Source organism: Botrytis sinoallii, assembly GCF_014898435.1.
Source record: "Botrytis sinoallii strain Bc 23 chromosome Unknown BSIN_001, whole genome shotgun sequence".
Taxonomy (NCBI): Eukaryota; Fungi; Ascomycota; class Leotiomycetes; order Helotiales; family Sclerotiniaceae; genus Botrytis; species Botrytis sinoallii.
Genome location: NW_024066028.1, coordinates 4,814,984 through 4,834,563, shown reverse-complemented (window position 1 = coordinate 4,834,563; position 19,580 = coordinate 4,814,984). Strand labels below are relative to the sequence as shown.

Sequence of the window (19,580 nt, the reverse complement as noted above, 5' to 3'; positions counted from 1 at the left end):
GATAATAATATATTCTGGAATATCTCTTTTCTTTCTGTTTTGTATATAGGACAGCTAATTAGGAGGTGTTGCGATATTTCAATATTACCGCATATATATCTATTATTAGAGTGATTGAATTGATATAGATATAATTTGATATATCCATAATCTAATTTCAATTGGAAGAGTATATTAGCAATATTTCGACTAGTTTCAATTAGTAGTTTAATTTTCGATTCAATTTTCTATAAAAATAGCTTTGAATAGATTAATGCCGATTAATTGGATTTGAGTTTATATTGATTGAGAGTTGAAACTTTATTGATTGAGAGAGGATTTTTTAATTATTATTTCTAACAATCCAAAACTAGTTTTATTTGAGGTGAATTGTATTATAATAGCCTCTTTTGCTAGCTTATCTGCTAGCTCGTTTTCTTTAACTAATATATGCCCTGATATCCAATTCAAGGATATTTCAGATCCTTTAGCTATAATAGCTTCGACTACCTTGATTGCTCGAATTTGGTATACTTGCCCTGAATAGTCTAAGGGTGTTTTCAATCGAAAAAGGCCTACTTGATTATCTGAATAGACCTTAAACTTCTTTCCACTATTAACAATTGAGCTAGTATATTTGATAGCTTGGGTAACTCCATATAGCTTTTCATTATAGATTAGTTGATTGCTTTTAATATTAACTTATTCTTGATATGAAATCTAATCATTTGATTATATTGATATTATTCCTATACCAATACCTATTCCCTTTTTAGTGGAAAAGGTATTTGTATAAATGTAAATAGTATTTTGATCTCTATGTTTAAAAATGATATTGTGGAGTATTGCTATATTTTCTTTTAAAGTCTAGCTAATATTAACTTTAAAAGGGATTTCCTTTTTCTATAAAGAGAAGTGAAAATGGATAATCTTTTCGAAAGAGAATGAATCAAATTTTTTATCAATTGATTCCCTAATTCTATCGAGTTGAATTAGCTTGTATAGCTTTCTTTGAGAAGTGTTGATCGCTTCCCGATTAGCGTATTGATATGCTAAAGTAGCTTTTTCGATATTGATTGGATATTTGAGTAAGAGTTTTATTAATCGAAAAGTGTATTGCTTAATATTTGAGTTTAATTGGATATTTACTGATTTTAATTCCGATTCGATTTCTATTAAAAGAATTAGAACGGTTTTGAAAACTCCTAGTATCTTTCGAAAAGCTAGGTTTTGAAAAGCTTGCATTTTATTCTTGAAGTAGACTTGTTCTCTTCATTAAATCACTAATTTATAATCAGTTATACTAATCACACAAACTATATATAATTATCGAAAAGCTTTAGGACTTAGGCCTTTTTTAATATTTACTAGCCAAGTTATTTAATAAAAGACTCCTTTTACTTATATAATTCAGATATTAATATATTGATTGAATTTAAGATTTGGATTGAATTATATATCTAACCATCTAATTAAAGATTGAGGTTTAATAATATCCGAATTGAGTAATATAATTGGGAAGTTTTTGGTTAGCTTGAATATTGAGAAGTGCATTAATTCTGTCTTTACTAAATCAAATTGAATCGCATTTTTCGAGCTGAGTTTATAGATTTGCTTTATAGCTTTCTCAAGAAATCTAATATTCTTTTTTTATAAGAATAAGTTTATAATTAAAGCAATATCATCAATATAGGAGAGAAATTTAATCGATTTTGAAAAGAATAATTCTCTAATATATATTAGGAAAAGGATTGGAGAAATTGGACTGCCTTGTGATATTCCAGTTGAAATAGGCTTAAAGGATTCGATTTGATTATTGAAAGAAAGTTTTAGCTATCTTTGTTATAGAAAAGAGGCTATCCAGAAGATAAGATTTGTTGGCAGTTTCAATTTCTTATAAATATCTAGTAATCGATTTCTTGAAATATAATCGAAGGCTCCCTTTATATCCATAAATAGAACTAAGATCTTTTTGTGAATTTGTTTGTTTCTTTTGATTTCGATAATTAAAAGAAGGGCTACATCAATTGCTGATTTCTTTTATCGACCTCCAATTTGACTCTTGTATAATAGATTAATAGTTTCTGCTAAATAGTCTAATCTTTAAGCTAAAATCCTTTTGCTAATCTTTCCAAAACAGTTTAGAAATACAATAACTCTATATACTTTTGGGACTAAGTAATTGGGTTTTGAAGGTTTCTTTAGAATCGCTCCAATAGCTTGTTTCCAGTATTATGAGTAATATCCTAAATTGATTAGATTACTGAATAGATTGAAAAAGATCCATGGAATTACTTTGTATACTTTTATAATGATTTTCTGAATGATTCTATTTGGGCCAGGGGTTTTTCCTTGAATTTTGATTAAGCAAGTATTACTTAATTCGATTTGTGAAAGACTAGGCCATTTTCATTTCTTGGATTACTTATATCCTTCCCATTATGGTTTTGGAGTGATAGAAGAAGGTGGGAATAGAGTTGATCTAAAAGCAGAGCATTTTTCTTCAAAAGAGCTTTCTATTGAAATGTTCAATATCCTTTGATCTTGATAATCCTTTGTATAAGCTATTGCTTTGAATATTGTCTGTATATTCTCTTTTTCTAGGAATTCATTCTAATAATTCTTTTTAGTTGTTTTAATAGCCTGAAAATACTTGTTTTTAGCAATTCGATATTCTTCTTTAAGGCTTGAGTTTTCCAGATTCAATTCAATTGATTGTTTTACTCTTTCTAGTTCTTTTCGAAGATTTATTAATTCGGGGGTTCATTATAGCTTCGCTCTTCTAGTTGACAAAGCTTTAGGTATAGAATTTTCAGTAGCTTTTTGGATAATCCTTGTAAGTTCGCTTACTGCTTGATCCAGATTAGAATAATTATTTCTTTCTTTCAAACCATTTAGTGAATCCTCTTTAGATGAAATTATTAATATTAGAATAGAGAGAATAGAGGAATATAATAATTCTGATTTCAATATCAATTCGAATTTATTCCAATTAGCTAGCTTTGTATTATATTTAGCTAGCAATGTTATATTAAGGGAACTTGCTTCTTTTCTCTTTAGCTCGAATAATATTCCTGTATGATCGGATTCTGTATTTAAAAGTATTTGCTAGTTTTGGATTTAAAAGGCGATTCCTTCTGAGGCTAATATAAGGTTAATAATATTTGGATTAAGGAGATTAATACAATAAAAGGTACTAAAATCAGATTTATTAAAAAGAATAAGGTTCTGATCTTCAAATCATTCGATTAATTGATCAGCATTTCCACTCTTCTCCAAAAAAGGATCCCACTATGGATGATGAGAATTGAAGTCGTTTAGGAGAATGGTTTCTTATATAATCATTGAATTGTATAAGCATCTTTTAATTATAAAGCCTTTTTCTTTAGCTTAATCAATTTCATTATAAATATTAACTATTTAAAAGGTTTTATTTCCATTTCGATAATTGAAGATCTGAATATCAGGATCTCTTAGAGAATCGGGAGAAAGGTTGATTGTAAATTAAAGGGTTTTTGAAGTGTATAATAGTGTTCATGGTTGGTATTTGGGATCGAATCTCGGAAGTGTTTGTGTGAAATTAGAGTGTATAGTTGATCTTGTATTTGAATAATCATTTTCATTTTTGATAATCCAAGGTTCTTGAATAATAATAAAATCGATATTGAGTTCTATTGCAAGCTATAGAATTTTCTCTATAGCTTGTGAATTTCGATTAAGATTTATTTAAATGATTCGAATATTGATATGATTTATTAATGAGTATTATTCGATTTTTGTTGAATAGCCTAGTAGATTTCGTATGTTTTTGAATTTGCTGTATAGTTCCTTTAGTAGTTCGAGTATTTCATTATTAAGTATTAATAGAACTTTCTCTAATATTATATACCATATACAAATATACTAATATAATATATTTGCCTCTATATAAACCACAAAAAGGGTTTCTTCTATAGTAAGCATTTTGATATCTAAACCCTTAACACTTTTGGTATTGTATAATTGATTTCGATTCATAAAAGTTTTCTACTTTTGTACTACTTCCAGCAATATATAATCGCTTTCGAATAGCTAATTTTGCTTCTGATTTTGTGGCAAAAGCAATAACTATAGCTCCCTCTCATTGATAAGCTCTTTTGAAAACTAATGTGAGCCAGAAGGGGGTTCTGATTGGTTTGAAATCTGGATTAAAGGTTTTGATTTCCTCTAAAATAAGATCCATTCCTTTCGGTCCTGAGAATTCTCTTATTGGGATTTTGTGGATAATAACTTTATGCCATTCTTGATCCTTTTGAATCCTCTCGAATTTAATAATATTATTCCAAATAGTTTTCTTTTCTAAGAGGAATTGTAATGTAAAGGGATCGTTTTGCTATAATAATGATATTATTATTGAAGGATAGAGTAGTTGCTGCAATAACTGGCTCTTTAATTCCACTCTTTTGAAAGGCTTCGTTTATTTTATTTCAAATAGTTAAAGAGGAGAAGGAAGTAGAGTTTGGGATTTCTGGTTTGATTAGGATTAAGCGTTTTTGAGTGATTTCAATCTTTTTGTCTATTGGAATAGGCTTAATAGCTTTTCCTTTACTAACTAGATTCCATTCTCTTTCTTTTGCTATAATTACAAAAGTTGATTTAGTTGGTATTGTAATAATTGGGATTGGATTTTTGGCTAGTGTTTTAGTTTGAGATTCGATTTTCTGTATAGCTAATTTGAGGTGAGTGATTTGGAATGCAATAATATTGAAGGCTATAATAAGCTTTCCTTTTTCAATATATTCTCTAAAGATCTTTAGGAGATCTAATAACTTCGATTGCTCATTATATAATTGAAAAAGAATTGAAGCTAGTATTATAAAATCTCTTGCTTTTAGGATCGCTTTCTTAATATAATTGCCTTATTTTATATTCTAGATTGTTTGTTCTAATTGCTAAAGGGTATTGTAGGATACTATTTCTTATTCTGATTGAATATATAAATAGTATTGATTGTATCTTGAGTAATAAAGAAGTTATTAAGTAGATTGAACTCTTTAACTCTTTTTTCAGAATTGGTTGATTGATTGGTTGGTAGAATAGGGCTAGAGATTTCGAATTGAGGGTTTTCAGAAGGCGAAAAAGGGCTTGAAGGTATTGGGGTATTTAGGACAATAATGGGATAAGTATTTAATATGATGAAGGCTTCAGAAGAAGCCTCTATTATAGCTGTATCCCGAAGTATTGATGGATTATTGTAACAATCTATATTAGAAGTTATATTCTTATTTTGAAGATTTAAAGTGAAAATTTTACGCGAATTTTTGTGTGAGTTTTATATTTAAAGTGTTGATAACAGTATCACAACAACTACTAGTCAGAATCACTTGGGGGCAATTGCAATCAATTTGGTTTAATAATTATGATCTAAATCGATTGCGAAAGGGTCGTATTTCGAAGAAAAAGTTTCCTTCGAAATTTGTTGTGTGTTGGAAGTCATTCGAATTTGTACGTGGGTTTGTGGAGAGAATTCGTCTTCTGTTATAATGTACTACATTCTGAGGAATTCCATGAAGAGGATTGCGTATATAGATTTTGAAATTATTACGGTTGGTTAAGTGGTTTCGAGTGGGAGCTTGGGTGGCAGTACTCTGATGAAGACTTCAGAAGATTGAGATGTTACGGTTCAGAAGTTAGAACTAGCAAGCTAGTAACCTTGCTTCATGCTGAATTGTGGTAGATTATGAAGCAATTCTTTCTTGTTCATTACTCGCATCATACTAGTCAAGTATGATGTAGGAATTTCTCTGAATTTGATAATGAGAGGAGATTTTTGCAGTATATTTTTGATATGGTGGCTAGACGACGTTGATGTGCTTAAACACAAAGCAGTTGCAGAGGTGAGTCTGAGACGAGAGATGGATAAAATGAATTTTTGGAAAAGACTTACTATCCGAGGATCTAGAATCTTGATCGAGAATTTTCCATTATTCTTCGTGCATACTGAACCGTAAGTTTTGCTAGAAGATGAAATGATTAGATTATAGGGGATACTGTCTGAAGGTTGATAGACTCCGAAATTCACATCTACGGTACTAGATGATTCTCTATCATTGTGGAATCTATCACTAACAACTCGAGTCTAATACAAATTCTCTGGAACTAGTAAATTCACTTGCAAAAGTCAACTTCAAAAATTTCACATAGCCCCTTCACTCGGTTCGCTTGCTACGGTAGGTAGATATTCACTCTTGTGACATCATTACCTAAACAAGTATTCTCAAACACTAGAAGTTACGATTTACGCGCATCAACAATAGCAACCGTTTCATCAGTATCAATTCACCGTATTGAAATCTTCGGGATAGATACATGAAGATTTCTTTTCCCAATCCACTCATTTGATGCGAAAACATCTCAATAGATGGTTTTCAATTTCAACTCTAAACCACATTCAAATCGATTTATTCAGTTCGGAAAATTTACAGAGAATCAAGAATTGTAGAACTATGACAATTAACATGGTTTTCAGTAAAGGTATAGTCAATTTCTGTTCCACCATTCCTTTCTTTTATCTTCCATCCTGCTTTTTCCATGTTACCACTCTCCCTATTATCTTAGCAAAAACTTTACAGTAACTGACTAATCACCATAGAAGACTCCAAGGGTTTCCGCCACTCTAGAAACCCACCAAAATACCAAGAAGTGTCGCAGCTAGTGCACATCCCCAAATCAAGATGAATCCCAGTACGCCTCCATCTACCTCACCCGAGAAATCCGAGAGCAATTGTCCCGCTTGTAGAACCCCCGAGACTCCAACACGGACTTGGAAGATTCCTAAGGGGGATAACAAAGACAAGGACAGAAGTGGAAGAACTTTGATCTCAAAGATTCTAAGTAGTCCTGGCTCAACGCTTCGTACGAGCCCGATTGCTTTTGCCCTTGCTGGTAAGATAAGTTTACGTTACAAAGATGCTCCTAGCATTTCTTCGTCGGATTCTGGCTCGACTGTTAGGGAAAAGATCGCTGAGGCAATGGCTACAAATCAATTTGCCATTCCCGATCGTGATCTTCCGCTATCTCCACAGGTTAAGACTAGAACAACTGCGCCAAAAATGAGTAGTCCTCTTGCAAGTAAGGGAAAGAGTTACCTACTACCGCTATTTCGCCGCCTGAGCCTGTTATCATTAAGGGTGTCATTTCTCAGACGGAATCGCCCCTACTTGTTTCTGGACCAATCGCTTCTACTGCTGTCCCAAGTCCAGTACACACGTCTGACGCATCGTACACTTCTTCCACGCATGCATCAACAAAGTCTCCACAGCACCCTCAACACCTAGTGCTACTCGCAAGCCCGAAGAATCATTTCCATCACGCCCTATACAAAGAAAACTCAATCAACACCACTCCTCCCAAAGCGACATCGTTCTCTACTGGGTCTTCTCGTCATGTTGTTGCATCCAGCGTTCCAAGCGAATTCTATGAGTATCATACCATTAACGGTATTATTGATCTTCCTTTTGCCTCCAAGAAATATTCATCTGGAGGTAGCTCTGATTACGATTCTGGCTCCGGAATCGACCTCCTCGTCCTCGCACGTCTCTTAAAAAAATCTACCGGGGCTTTTCACGTAATGTGAGGCCCAGAGTTCTGGGTGCATACATTTTGTTCGGAGGTTCCATCATCTGGCTTGTTTGGATGACTTCAAGTAAAACACTTTCAGGCAAGAAAGGAAATCCAGGTCGTAGCCATGGTGGGATTGGTGGACATGTTCCTCCATATGGAATGGGCATTCCTACATTGACTCCATCTTTTTCTACTCATGATATCGAAGAGTTTATGCCTGTTGACGAGCCATATCTCACTACTGGGGGTGTCAACGATCGTCAGGTATTACAAAATTTCGACAAGTCATGTCCCAATCCACCCTCGAAGTTCGAACCAGAAGAGAGCTTTTGGGATACTTTGTGTGAAGTCTTTGTGGCTTTGGCGTGGCTATTAGGTATAATTTTTGTCTTACGTTTTATGCCTGCGCTGATCGCGGAATTACTTCTATTCTTTTTTTATGGTGGCGAGGCAGCTGATGGAGATTGGAGTGAGAAGGTTTGATCGAGAAAGTCTTGTTCGGGGTGGAAAGATTGGACCGAAGTTTGTGATATGAAGGTTCAGATTCTGAGAATTTAGGGTGGAAAAATTGTGAGAAGGGGAGTATGCCAAAATAGATTGTGTGTTATGAGATGTGAGATAAAGGTTTAGCATGGCAGAAGATGCTTAGGCACTGAAGTGGCTCTTGTCTTGACTTAAGGGAAGGATGTACAGAATCAAAAATGATTGCGCGTTTATTTATGGGAGACCCAGGGAAGAATATCTGCATTTTCTGTTATCTTGGGTGTATATTAACGGGGTTTCGGGGCTTGGCCTGTGAGTTGTTTCTCATCAAAGTAGTGAACTTTCACTACCTATGTTTTATTTCTGCGACGAATAACTCATGGTAAATGATGGTTGAATATCTCGTCTTCAAATGGAATCTTTACCTGTGATTGAATGTAAAGTATCGACGAGACTTAAACATAACACCACAAGCACTATCACCGAAGTATTTGTTGCCTCTTTCGAATGATCCAATAGCTAGAGCTCAAACATGCAGAAGGAACAGATCTTATATAGATTCACGCGTATCAAGGAAACAGGTTTTGTATACTTGAAAGAGCTGGTACAAGGTCTTGAGAGCAGATTGACTTTTATCCGGTCGGATCTAACAAGTCGAAGTCCAGCTGAATCTACTGAATCACAACATCGGTAGTAGTCTACCATTATCAGATTAACCCCCGCTATTATAGACACAATTCATTCCTAGGCAGAGACTTGTAGGCTGTATATTTAGCTTTAGCCTCAATATCAGCCGTAATTTACCACTTTGGGCAGACGACACTGTCTTGATAGGCCTCCACTTGAAAGCTGCCTTATGCCGTGATCCTCTCGAACTAAGGCATTTAATATGAATGAATGAAAACTCTTGGAATCTTGGAATTTTGGGATCTTGGAATCCTTCGATCTACCATGGTCAGATATCAATTTGAGATATATTTTACCAACGCGTTCATCTCATGGAGCAGGTCTAAGTGGGCTCTCGGGGATTACAATCTACCACGTTGTAATCAACATTACCTGTTGTTTCAGAAGTCTACCATAATCCACACGAAGAAATCCCTATTCTGCGAGTGGAATTGAACAGCGTATGGAGTTTAGTCCTCACTTGAGTTGCATGGTCTTGGTAATGGGGAGTCGTCGGAAAATGTGAGGAAGAAGTGCGGGAATGATCCATCTTACGTAATCATTTCAGTCGACATCCCAAGCTCTGAGCTAATGGACCCCCAAAATCGGCATCTAGCTAGTTAGACTGAGATGCGAACAACACCTTATGACTTTGTTTTGCTCCTTTTCCTGGATTATTCGAGCAACCGCGATTAAGAGGCTCTCTGCAGATTGATACACTTAATGCACAACACCTTTGATTTAAAGTTCCTGGTACAGCAAACTGAGTTGCCCCCCGAACAAGCCGAGCCCTTCGATTTAATGCTTTGCTATCTGCGGATTTCCTCGACCGCGGAACCATTAGTAGATTCGACCTAGTATACTCGACCTCCTAGTCTATGAAACATATCGACGCTCAAATATGGCAATGAGGTGAGTGCAGTGCATCAGGTATTTGAAATTCACACGGCATTTTGGGCAGTCAACTCCGATGAATCTATCGCGAAGCTTGCAAAGTCTCCAATAACTCGCGAAATAATGGCATATCTGGAAGAGATGTAGCTGGTGCAGAGGTCTACGCATCAATGCTGGGGAGGTATCGCGAACGAAGGTCTTGCGGGATTGCCATGTGTTCAGAAGCTAAGAGATGGTGAAAGTAGGGATAGCCATCAATGTGGTGGTTGCAGGAAAGCCTTCGGGCTAATTGCTGAGCTGCTTCGTCCCCCGACAAGCACTGCTGTTCAAGAGACCAATCCGCAACAATATGGGCTCTAAGAGATGTTTTCATACATCTCCAGACTACGAACCTCAAGATAACTTTCTCTGATACATTTTCTGGGGGTCTACCACGTCCTAGATGGCACATCTTTGAGGTAGGTTATTGATTACGATACGATTGAAGCAAGCACGGAAATATTGACAAAGTGAGGTCGTTGTAAAAGGCCAGAGGGCGAGACTCGAGCTCATCTCATCCACAAGCAATCTTGACTACATACTTTTGAATCCTATACCTGGTGTTATCAAGGAGTAGTTGCTCTAGCTTACGTTGCATACCAATGCTACAGCTCGATATAGCTAGCTAGGAGCATGGAGAGTCTACCATGGAGGGTTTTGGTGAAACTAGGAATTTTACTAGTTTCTCAAATTGCCTTCAGAGCTTCAAATATACACATCGGAACGCGAGCTTGAAGAACATCGAGTAGTTGTTTTGCATAGCCAACAAATGTTCGCTCCTCTACATCCTTATTTCGCAACAGGCTCCAAAAGAAAAAGGACCAAGCATCACTGGACAATATATAAATCAACTACGCCAATTCCTATTGCACTCCGTATTTGCTCCTGTTCACGAAGCCTCGTCTTGAAGAGGCACGAGCTTACTTTTGGCTTGATCCATTTGACTATTGTAAATATCACAGCTCGTCCAGTGATATTTTTCAATCATGAAAAGGACATTCTGTCTTTTCGCGAAGATCGCCATAACTACAAAGTGGACTGGAAGTCATACTACTTGCCTTTCTGCAGTTTCGTAGACCGAACAGATCTTGACAGGGTCCAGAATTCAGGGTTCGGAAGTCACATACCCAGCATAAAGCACCATAATTTGTATAGATTATACACAATTCTGTGTGAATGGAGACCATTGAAACACGTATTTTGAGGTATGAGGTCACTAAAATTCAACTACGTGAAAAATCAATTTTGAAAAATTGAATGGAGATGAGTTGCATTCTGTGGACTTGTGTAACAAATAGCCCAATTACGTGCGATCTATACCTTACTATCCTGGCGATTCAAAAACTACTCGAGAGAACTTGGAAAACGTTCTGGATGCCGTCAAACCCTGTTTGGAATCTGGAATTTTGCCTTGGACTTTGGAAAGAGAATCGGGACCCGCCGAAACACGATGGGGGTCACTTCTAGATAATTTCGAAAGATATGAGCATGTTTGCCGTTGTACATACTTCTTTTCACGATGAATTGGCCCGGTATTTGCAGCGGGAGTCTCGGAGAAAGAGTAATATTCCCTGAATCGAACCCTACATCTTCAATTCTGTGCATACATATGCAGTGAAACGGAAGGAAGCTCATCTTCTAGAAGATCTCCACCCCCAAATTGACATGCATTAGCTCTCCACAGCGCATGAAGTCGCTGCAGGAACTCCGGCTTTCTTCTTGGATATGGAAGGAGACAAGAAATAAAATTCTGATTTTGGAAAAGTCTCCTAAAATCCGCTTTACCTGCACATATTAACAACCTTTTTGTAGAATGTATTCTATAAATTCAAATACCGGTCGCATGACCCCCACGAACCTATTTATCCAGGGACTTGGAGATTTTCGGTCCTGACACCGTCTTGGCTACATTATTTGTACAACAGGAAGATGCCGACCAAGGCGCTAAGTGTGCAGTCAGCGCGGGGTCAAAAGCCCCCTGAAATCATTCATGTGGATATTGAAAAGCTATATCTGCACGATCGGACGCATTCAACTTTCGTTTAGTTTCTTCCGCGTCTAGTTATTGAATACCATACCACCTTCCTCAATTCACTTCAACGCCGAACCCAAAGAACGTTCTGGAATAAAACATCTTTGGGCGTCAATATTCTTCAACAGTTCGAAGATTTTTAGGGATCGGGTTTGAAAACAGGGTTGAAAGTGGGTCTAGTCAATCTGGGTCATGAAGCAGATCCCGTTCTCACCAGGATTGTTGATGAGGATAAGGTGGCTTGGTGGAGAAGAAGGAATTTAAGAATCTTGTATCTCTTGCTATATCCAACATGTATGGGGATTGAGATGACGTCGGGGTTCGACTCTCAGATGATCAATGGATTGCAGTTTATTCCTTCTTGGAATAAATGTGAGTTCAGTGTTTAGTAAGTTTATTGGTCGGAGGAATATTGATGATGATGAAATACAGACTTTGGTGAGCCGACTATTGACGGGGCTGGGAATTCGACGTATGCTCTGAAGGCAGAGCTTTTGGACATTGTGGCTGCGGCATACAGCTTAGGTGCTATTTTGTCGGTGCCGTTCGTACCAATGCTTGCTCAACGTTTTGGGCGTAGGTGGTCCATAATGTTTGGGTCTATTGTGATAGTCGTTGGGTCATTTCTTCAGGGCTTCTCCATCAATGGTATGGCCATCTGAACACCTCTGATTGGGTATACACTCACCTTGAAACAGCTGCGATGTACATCGTTGCCAGAATGTTTCTTGGATTTGGTATTGTCTTCGCAATTGTCTCCGGATCAGCCATGCTTGGTGAATTAGCATACCCGAAAGAAAGGCCAGTTATGACTTCTCTCTTCAATGCATCTTGGTTTGTAGGATCTTTAGTTGCCTCCGGTATTACCGTTCGCACTGCAACCATCAATACAGATTGGGGATGGAGAATACCATCTCTTCTTCAAGCCTGTTCCTCACTTATTCAGATCATCTTCGTCTTGTAAATATATCTTGAATTTACCAAGATACTCCTAACAACAGACAAAGCTTCCTGCCGGAAAGTCCTCGGTACCTTATTAGCAAGGACAGACGAGACGAAGCATTCGATATCTTGGTCAAGTATCATGCAGAAGGAAATCGTGATTCGGTATTCGTTCGTGCTGAAATGACTCAGATTGAAACAACGATCAAACTAGAAGTAGAAGCTTCTAAACGATCTTGGATGTCCATGTTGAGTACTCCTGGAATGAGACGCCGGGTATTTCTCGCTTCTGCCATGGGAGTCTTCACACAATGGTCTGGCAATACTTTGATTTCGTGAGTGCCCTATTCATTCGCTCATCTCATGATTTAACAACCCCAGATTCTACCTTTCCAAGATCCTTGCCATGATAGGTTACAAGGATATCAACACTAAAACCATGATTAATCTCGGATCGACAGCTTGGTCTTTCTTCACAGGAACTTTAACCGCCCTCATAGTACCAAGGTATAAACGCCGCACTATGTTTTTACTCTGTGCTTGTAGTATGTTCTTTGTGTATATAGCATGGACAATCAGTATGCAACGAGCTATGCTAGCATATGATACCAATCGGCCCAACAAAGCTGCTGCTATCACCACACTATTCTTTATATTTCTCTACTCGCCTTGTTATAATATTGGGAACAATGCACTTGCGTATAGTAGGTACCATCCTCTGACCTATCAAATGCTGAGATCCAAACCCACAAACTATACTAAAACCCCACAGCATACCTAGTAGAACTCTTCCCCTACGCGGACCGTTCTCGTGGCATCTCCATCGAACAATTTTTCGTCCGAGCCGCTAATTTCTTCACCACCTACGTAAATCCCATCGGTATGACCAATATCGGCTGGAAATATCTTATTATGTATTGCGTAACCATTTGTATTGAGATAATCGTGATATACTTCTTTTATCCTGAGACTCAGGGACGCAAGTTGGAAGAACTTGCTTTTCGTAAGTGTTTGTGTCTTTGGTTTCGTGGAATTCGTATATCAACTTGAGAATTCAATTGAGCACCACTAACTGGAGATCTTGGGAATAGTATTTGAAGACAATGCATTGGCAGAGGAAGCTGCTGTGGCTGTGGAGAAAACTATACATTTTGATCACCGTGAAGAGGCAAGGACTGCGTAAAACTGAGGCTGATACCCTGCACCCAATTGCGTGGAAACGGATCAAGATCTCATTCGTACATACTGCATGATTCGGCTGAAAAGAAATTTCTGATACTTCATATTTCTTTTGTTGTTTGTGCTTCAATGAACCCCTATTTTTTAACATTTGTTACTGGTTCCTTCAGCTGTTTATCCGATTGTATACATCTTCAGGACAGGTAGAGATCGAACCACAAGTAACTATTCTTCAAAATCAAAAATTTAAGCTTGACATCTTGAAATTGTGAAATATCGATACCTTATCAATAATCTCCAAACAAGCTCCATCTCGCTGGCGCGTCCTTACACGCAAAGATCCCCACAATACGTGCACGTTCGCCGCGCGTTAATCTTAAATGACCAAAATTCCCCATTCCCATCTACATACATATCCACTATAGGAAAATTTCCAAAAGTTTGACACCTATTCAGAAATCATGATTTGTGCTTGGCGGTCTTGAATGGATACCATATGGATCACATTGCTTTGCTATCTCTAGAACGTCAGCCGCGTCGTAAGGAGAAGAGGATGTATGCTTTCGGTCTGTACTGTGGGAAGGCTCATTCTCTGAGTCTTTGTGTCTTTGAGATGTGAGAGGAAAGTCGATATGAGGTTTTGAAGAGTGCTTTTCCTTTTTTAGTAGATGTTATTTATTGCATTTGCGTCTTATCCTGTTTCAAATTCTTGATTTTGTCTCTGTGATTTTCAACCCCTTTTCCCCTGAAAATTGTCTTTAGTTTTGAGTACGCAGCACCTTTTGATACCCTTCTGTTCAGCTATTTCATATTCGATACCCCTCTTTCCATCACCAAACTCCCAAATCACGCAATGCGGGGAACACAATTCACACACCTTATCCCCATCCTCTTTGGGCGTCTCATCAACGCGACTCCAGAAACCTTCCCTTACATTCAATCTACAGAGTTTGACGCTGGAGATTATGGTGCCTATCCGAATCGCACTTATACAACACGCCCAGACTTGATCTCTCCTCGTCTTAATATCCTCCAAGATGATCCGAGATGTGATGATGGATTATATACGATGATATCTCTCAGAGGTGATAAAGTGCATATCACGGGACAAAGCCCCATGATCCATGACCACCAAGGGAATCTTGTTTGGATGAATGCATCGTATGGAGAGACATTTGGGCTGAATGTACAGAGATGCAAAGACGTGGATTATTTGACCTTTTGGCAGGGTGATGATTCGGTGGGGGCACATGGGGAGGGAGTTTATATCTTGGTATTTTTCTCTCAGATATGTAGACATGTGATCTATACTGACTATCTCATCCAGCTAGATTCCCAATACAAAGAAGCCTACCGTCTAACAGCTGGCAACAACGTCCTAGGAGACCTCCACGAATTCCATATAACACCTGAAGGAACCGCTTTAGTAACCCAATACATTCTCAAAGAAATGGGCATCCAATATCGTCGTCGCACCCGTAAAGGCTGGGTTTAGGATTCCGTAATCCAAGAAATTAACATAGAAACCAACGAGATTATATTCGAATGGCACGCATCCGAACATTTCAACACCGAAGACTCCTATTTTCCAACCGGAAGTGCTGGACTAAGAAGTAGCCATGGGTATGATTTCTTTCACATCAATAGTGTTGACAAAGATGGATTGGGAAATTACCTGATCAGTCCAAGATATTATCAATCCGTGTCTTATATTGATGGGAAGACGGGTGAGATTCTTTGGGAGCTTGGAGGAAAAAGGAATAGTTTCAAGGATTTGTCCGAGGGGAAAGCGACAGTATTCAGCTGGCAACATGATGCTCATCGGACTACAGATCGTAAGGGAATTACCTTATTCGACAACGGGGCGCGTTATGGATTGAGACCGCAAGTTGAGAGCTCCCGTGCTATTCATGTATCCCTCGATATTGAAGCCATGACTGCGGAAATCGTACGCGTATATGTGAATCCGAGAAAAATCTTAAGTGCTAGCCAAGGCAATATGCAGGTACTCGAAAATGGAAATGTAATGGTTGGATATGGGTACAATGCTGCTTGGACTGAGTATAGTTCTGAAGGAGAAGTTCTCTGTGATTTTCATATTGGATCTCAAAAGACATTCAATACAGGAGCGGTGCAGACATATAAGGTGTTGAAACATGCATGGATTGGCAGGCCCGATACAGTGCCGGATGTGAAGGTGGTGCAGAACAACGTGTATGTTAGTTGGAATGGGGCTACGGAGGTTAGAGCATGGGTTATGGAGGGAGCGAAGACTGGCAGGGGAGAAGGAGGCGAAGAGAAATTTCAGATGGTAGCTGAAGTTAAGAAGAGTGGGTTTGAGACTAAAATCTTGTTTCAGAGAAAAGCTTGGTGTTGGGTGAGAGTTATCGCTATTGATGGCGAGGGTGTAAAGCTGGAGACTAGTGAGATTTGGGCTACTGGAACAGACTGTAAAGATACGGTATGTTATTCTCTTACTGACTCCCATCGACTCGTTGAGATGTCCCAACTAACGATTCAACAGATCGATCTACCCGAGACAGAGGAAATAATAGAGGAAGAAGGAGAGGCTGCAAAGCCATTGATACCATCAAAGTTTGCATTAAAAGTAATAGCGCTTGCAGGATTTGCATTTGGAATGTTGGAGTTATGTAGAAGGAAGTTTTGGAAACGGACATTGTCCAGTTTCGGATATAGAGTGCTCCCTATCCAAGCGCAGGATTAGGGTATCGAGAAATAATGTTTTTAATGATCAGAAATGCTTTAATTTCTTTGATGTTGTGAATGTACTTAGCGTACTCATGACCTTGGCTTCTTGGCTATTGGCGCCCAGAAGCCTCTTCTGTGGCAATGGAAAGCTGCCTTTCCCAATTAGGGTTGACAATCAAACAGCCGCACATCATGCTATGTGGAGAATAACACAAATTTGGGAAATACAATGGATGAAAAATTTGCGCAGTTCTTGACTTCAAGAGAACTGGCCCTTTGAATTTGATATGACTTTTATTAACCCTCTTCGTAGTTATAGCCCCCACAAAACGCCAGACACCATTCTGATATGCATCATCGAACATCCAGAGAGAACCTCATGCTTCGGTAGTAACAACCCCGCCAGCATCCTTCCACTTTTGTACTCGTCTTCTGATGTCCGATTCCGTTTGTTGCATGGGATTCAATCTTCTGTCTCTGACCATGGCTCCGTAGTTCTCTCCCCATCTCTTGACCAACTTCTCAATCCATTCTTTCTCCCTCTCACTCTGTTGTCTCTCCCTCTTCTCGCCTGCTCTTGAAGCTTGTTCCTCCAACATCTTTACAATCTCGTTTTTGGATGCGGAACCCTCCTCATTACCGAAACCTTCGAAACCTTCTCCATCCTCGTCATCCGAGTTCAGAATATCGTTCAATGGATTTGATTTCTTCTCATCGTGAATGACCCTGATAATCTTTCCAGTCTCTGGATCTCTCTCGACTCGCGCTTCAGTTGGTGCAAAGTTCTTTGGAATTGCATTTGAGATGGCGAGCTTGTTCGCAGTGGAGGTTTTTGATTCGGATCCCGCAGTCTTCTTCTCGATACCACCGGTAACGGTATTGAGACGACTAGTTAAGCCAAGGCGGCGGTAATTTTGTGTAAGAGTTTCATCTTGTCTCCTGTGATAAGTGATTAGGATTAATTGGAAACATACAAAGCTGTGTAGCAAACTTACCAGTTTGCAGCGACGATTGCATTGCCTAAAGGATTGATACGCTTAGACTTTGGCTTGTGCTTGATCTTATTGTTTCCAGATCTATTCTTCTTCTTTTGGAGTTCGCGACCCATTTTCTATGATTGCAGATGATATGTGAGGTGGTGGAATAAGATTGTTTTGATAATGTATTGTTACCTCTCAAACTCTAACTTCGAAAATCTTCACATTGAATTTGAAAAATTCGAAGCTAGCCTTATCAGCGGGCTTATCATCACATGATTCAGATGATCCATTTTAGCATTCCAGATCCCGTGATCCGGTCGCGTGACTCTCTTCTTTTTGTAGAATCGACCTCGGCCCCGAACAGCCTTTTTTTTAGTCGTCTCATGTATATCTTCATCATCTCGATCTAATAACGGAAGCGAGAGACTTAAGCAGTGTCTTAATATATACTTGCATTGCGATTAAGCAACTCTCATCACATATGTGAATGTCTTCATCCCAAGTGGGCCTTACATACCTCCAGTTGTGCCTGTCTAGCTGATTGAACTAGAACAGTACAAATGTATATTGCTTCCGCGTGTCCAATAACGTCTACGGAGATGTCAAAAGTTAACACGGAAGAACCCCCACCCCCCCAATCCCCACGACTTAGGTACTAGATACTTATCTAAAGTATTGTTGTCAAACAAACAGTGATCCAATGCTAATCTATGGAGGTGCACCTATCTAAACGAGAATGGTATTTTCTCCGGACTTCATCTCCGTCACAATTATACCTTTCAGCATGGTGTGAATATAAGATTCTGGGATATATATGGACTTGGTTGGTTGTTCATGGGATAAATTCATCGGATATTTGACAGCATGTCACTATTTCTATACCGATGGTAATATCCGAAATCGGGGACGATTAGGTATGAATGCTGAAGAAATCTATTTTGCTTTGCTATACGGAGCATGGGCAAAATGCTGTGCACTTCGTACCCCCACAAAGTTGTCTTACTCTCTTCACGATCTACCTCATCTTTCCTATTCTCTTCTTTTCAGCCTTTGCCTTTGAATATTGATTTGTCAGTGGAGGAGGATGAAGAGGCGAAGTCCTAAAAGGATCAACAGCCAATCCCAACGCAGCTGGTGTAACGTTCCATCACAGTCTGTAGATTTCTCGCTTGACAAGTGACTTGAGCAGTAAAGAAATATCTAGACCAATCAGCAGCAAATTATTAAGTGCGAAAGGATTTCGGAGTAGGCGGCGAAGTTCGGCAACGGACAGCGCGATGAGAGGCTAGCGGTAGGATTCAGTTCCCGTTAATTCTTCTTGATCCCCTACAGACTGCATCTATGACTTCTTCAAAATAGCCGCGCAAAAAATCATAAAGAAGGCTGTTGTATCATATGATTCGCATCGTTAACCATTCATTGATGTCGGTAGAGCAACTTTAGGCCAAGTCCGTCAATCTACTGAGGAATTGAGATGGTGGGCTGGTCCACCTTGTGGTGCGGGTAAATAAGATAGGTTAACTTGGCATATCCGAGACATCACGAACGATGGCGTATCGGAGATATTACCCAATCTTGATAACATTGCTGCGTGCTAGATAGGACGCCAAATAACCCAAAATTTGACAGACCTTGAAAGTTCTATTAGACTTTCTCACAACTAGGTCTTAAATTCTATTGTTAATCGCCCGTTGTCATGGTTTCCTTGTTGTTTTGTTAGCTTCCTTACCAATATGTACTCCGTTAATGTTTACTGTCATTATTGTGCTGAACCATCGAGCCACCATGATTCCCGTAAAGTTTAAACAACTAACCTTGCTGATATTTCTAAGAACACATATGCTTGTGAACCAAAAGTTGTCCAAATTTGACTTCAAGAAGAATTAGCTCGTTACTTCGGCTGATCGCTGGAAGGCATCTTTGAACTTTTTGACTTGTACCTGAGATAGCTCGAGGCTAGCAAACCCTCGTAAATGATGAAATAGCACATACATCCGGACCATTCTGGTCTGAAAAATGAGGAAAAGTAGCTGGATATCGCCCTGCTTTTGATGAGATACTGACTCGCGATCAAG

At 38.6% G+C, this 19,580-nt stretch overlaps 4 protein-coding genes across 4 annotated transcripts; 3 read left to right on the top strand and 1 right to left on the bottom strand.

Annotated features, from left to right (window-relative positions):
• Positions 1 to 6,692: 6,692 nt before the first annotated feature.
• On the top strand, positions 6,693 to 8,064 carry EAF02_001037 (uncharacterized protein; the record flags this gene model as incomplete). Its single annotated transcript, XM_038897085.1, has 3 exons — positions 6,693 to 7,089; positions 7,296 to 7,590; positions 7,665 to 8,064. 3 exons carry the CDS (start codon positions 6,693 to 6,695, stop codon positions 8,062 to 8,064), a joined length of 1,092 nt encoding a protein of 363 aa, XP_038763944.1.
• Positions 8,065 to 9,359: 1,295 nt separating this feature from the next.
• Positions 9,360 to 14,069, top strand: EAF02_001036 (uncharacterized protein). Its single transcript, XM_038897084.1, has 9 exons — positions 9,360 to 9,642; positions 9,870 to 10,082; positions 10,139 to 12,067; positions 12,128 to 12,343; positions 12,394 to 12,655; positions 12,703 to 12,972; positions 13,019 to 13,341; positions 13,410 to 13,640; positions 13,729 to 14,069. Exons 3-9 carry the CDS (start codon positions 11,992 to 11,994, stop codon positions 13,818 to 13,820), a joined length of 1,470 nt encoding a protein of 489 aa, XP_038763943.1. The 5' UTR covers positions 9,360 to 9,642; positions 9,870 to 10,082; positions 10,139 to 11,991; the 3' UTR covers positions 13,821 to 14,069.
• Positions 14,070 to 14,669: 600 nt separating this feature from the next.
• Positions 14,670 to 16,541, top strand: EAF02_001035 (uncharacterized protein; the record flags this gene model as incomplete). Its single annotated transcript, XM_038897083.1, has 4 exons — positions 14,670 to 15,089; positions 15,144 to 15,294; positions 15,340 to 16,277; positions 16,341 to 16,541. 4 exons carry the CDS (start codon positions 14,670 to 14,672, stop codon positions 16,539 to 16,541), a joined length of 1,710 nt encoding a protein of 569 aa, XP_038763942.1.
• Positions 16,542 to 16,902: 361 nt separating this feature from the next.
• EAF02_001034 (uncharacterized protein) lies at positions 16,903 to 17,633 on the bottom strand (the record flags this gene model as incomplete). Its single annotated transcript, XM_038897082.1, has 2 exons — positions 16,903 to 17,464; positions 17,521 to 17,633. The coding sequence occupies 2 exons, from the start codon at positions 17,631 to 17,633 to the stop codon at positions 16,903 to 16,905; spliced, it is 675 nt and encodes a 224-aa protein (XP_038763941.1).
• Positions 17,634 to 19,580: the final 1,947 nt, after the last annotated feature.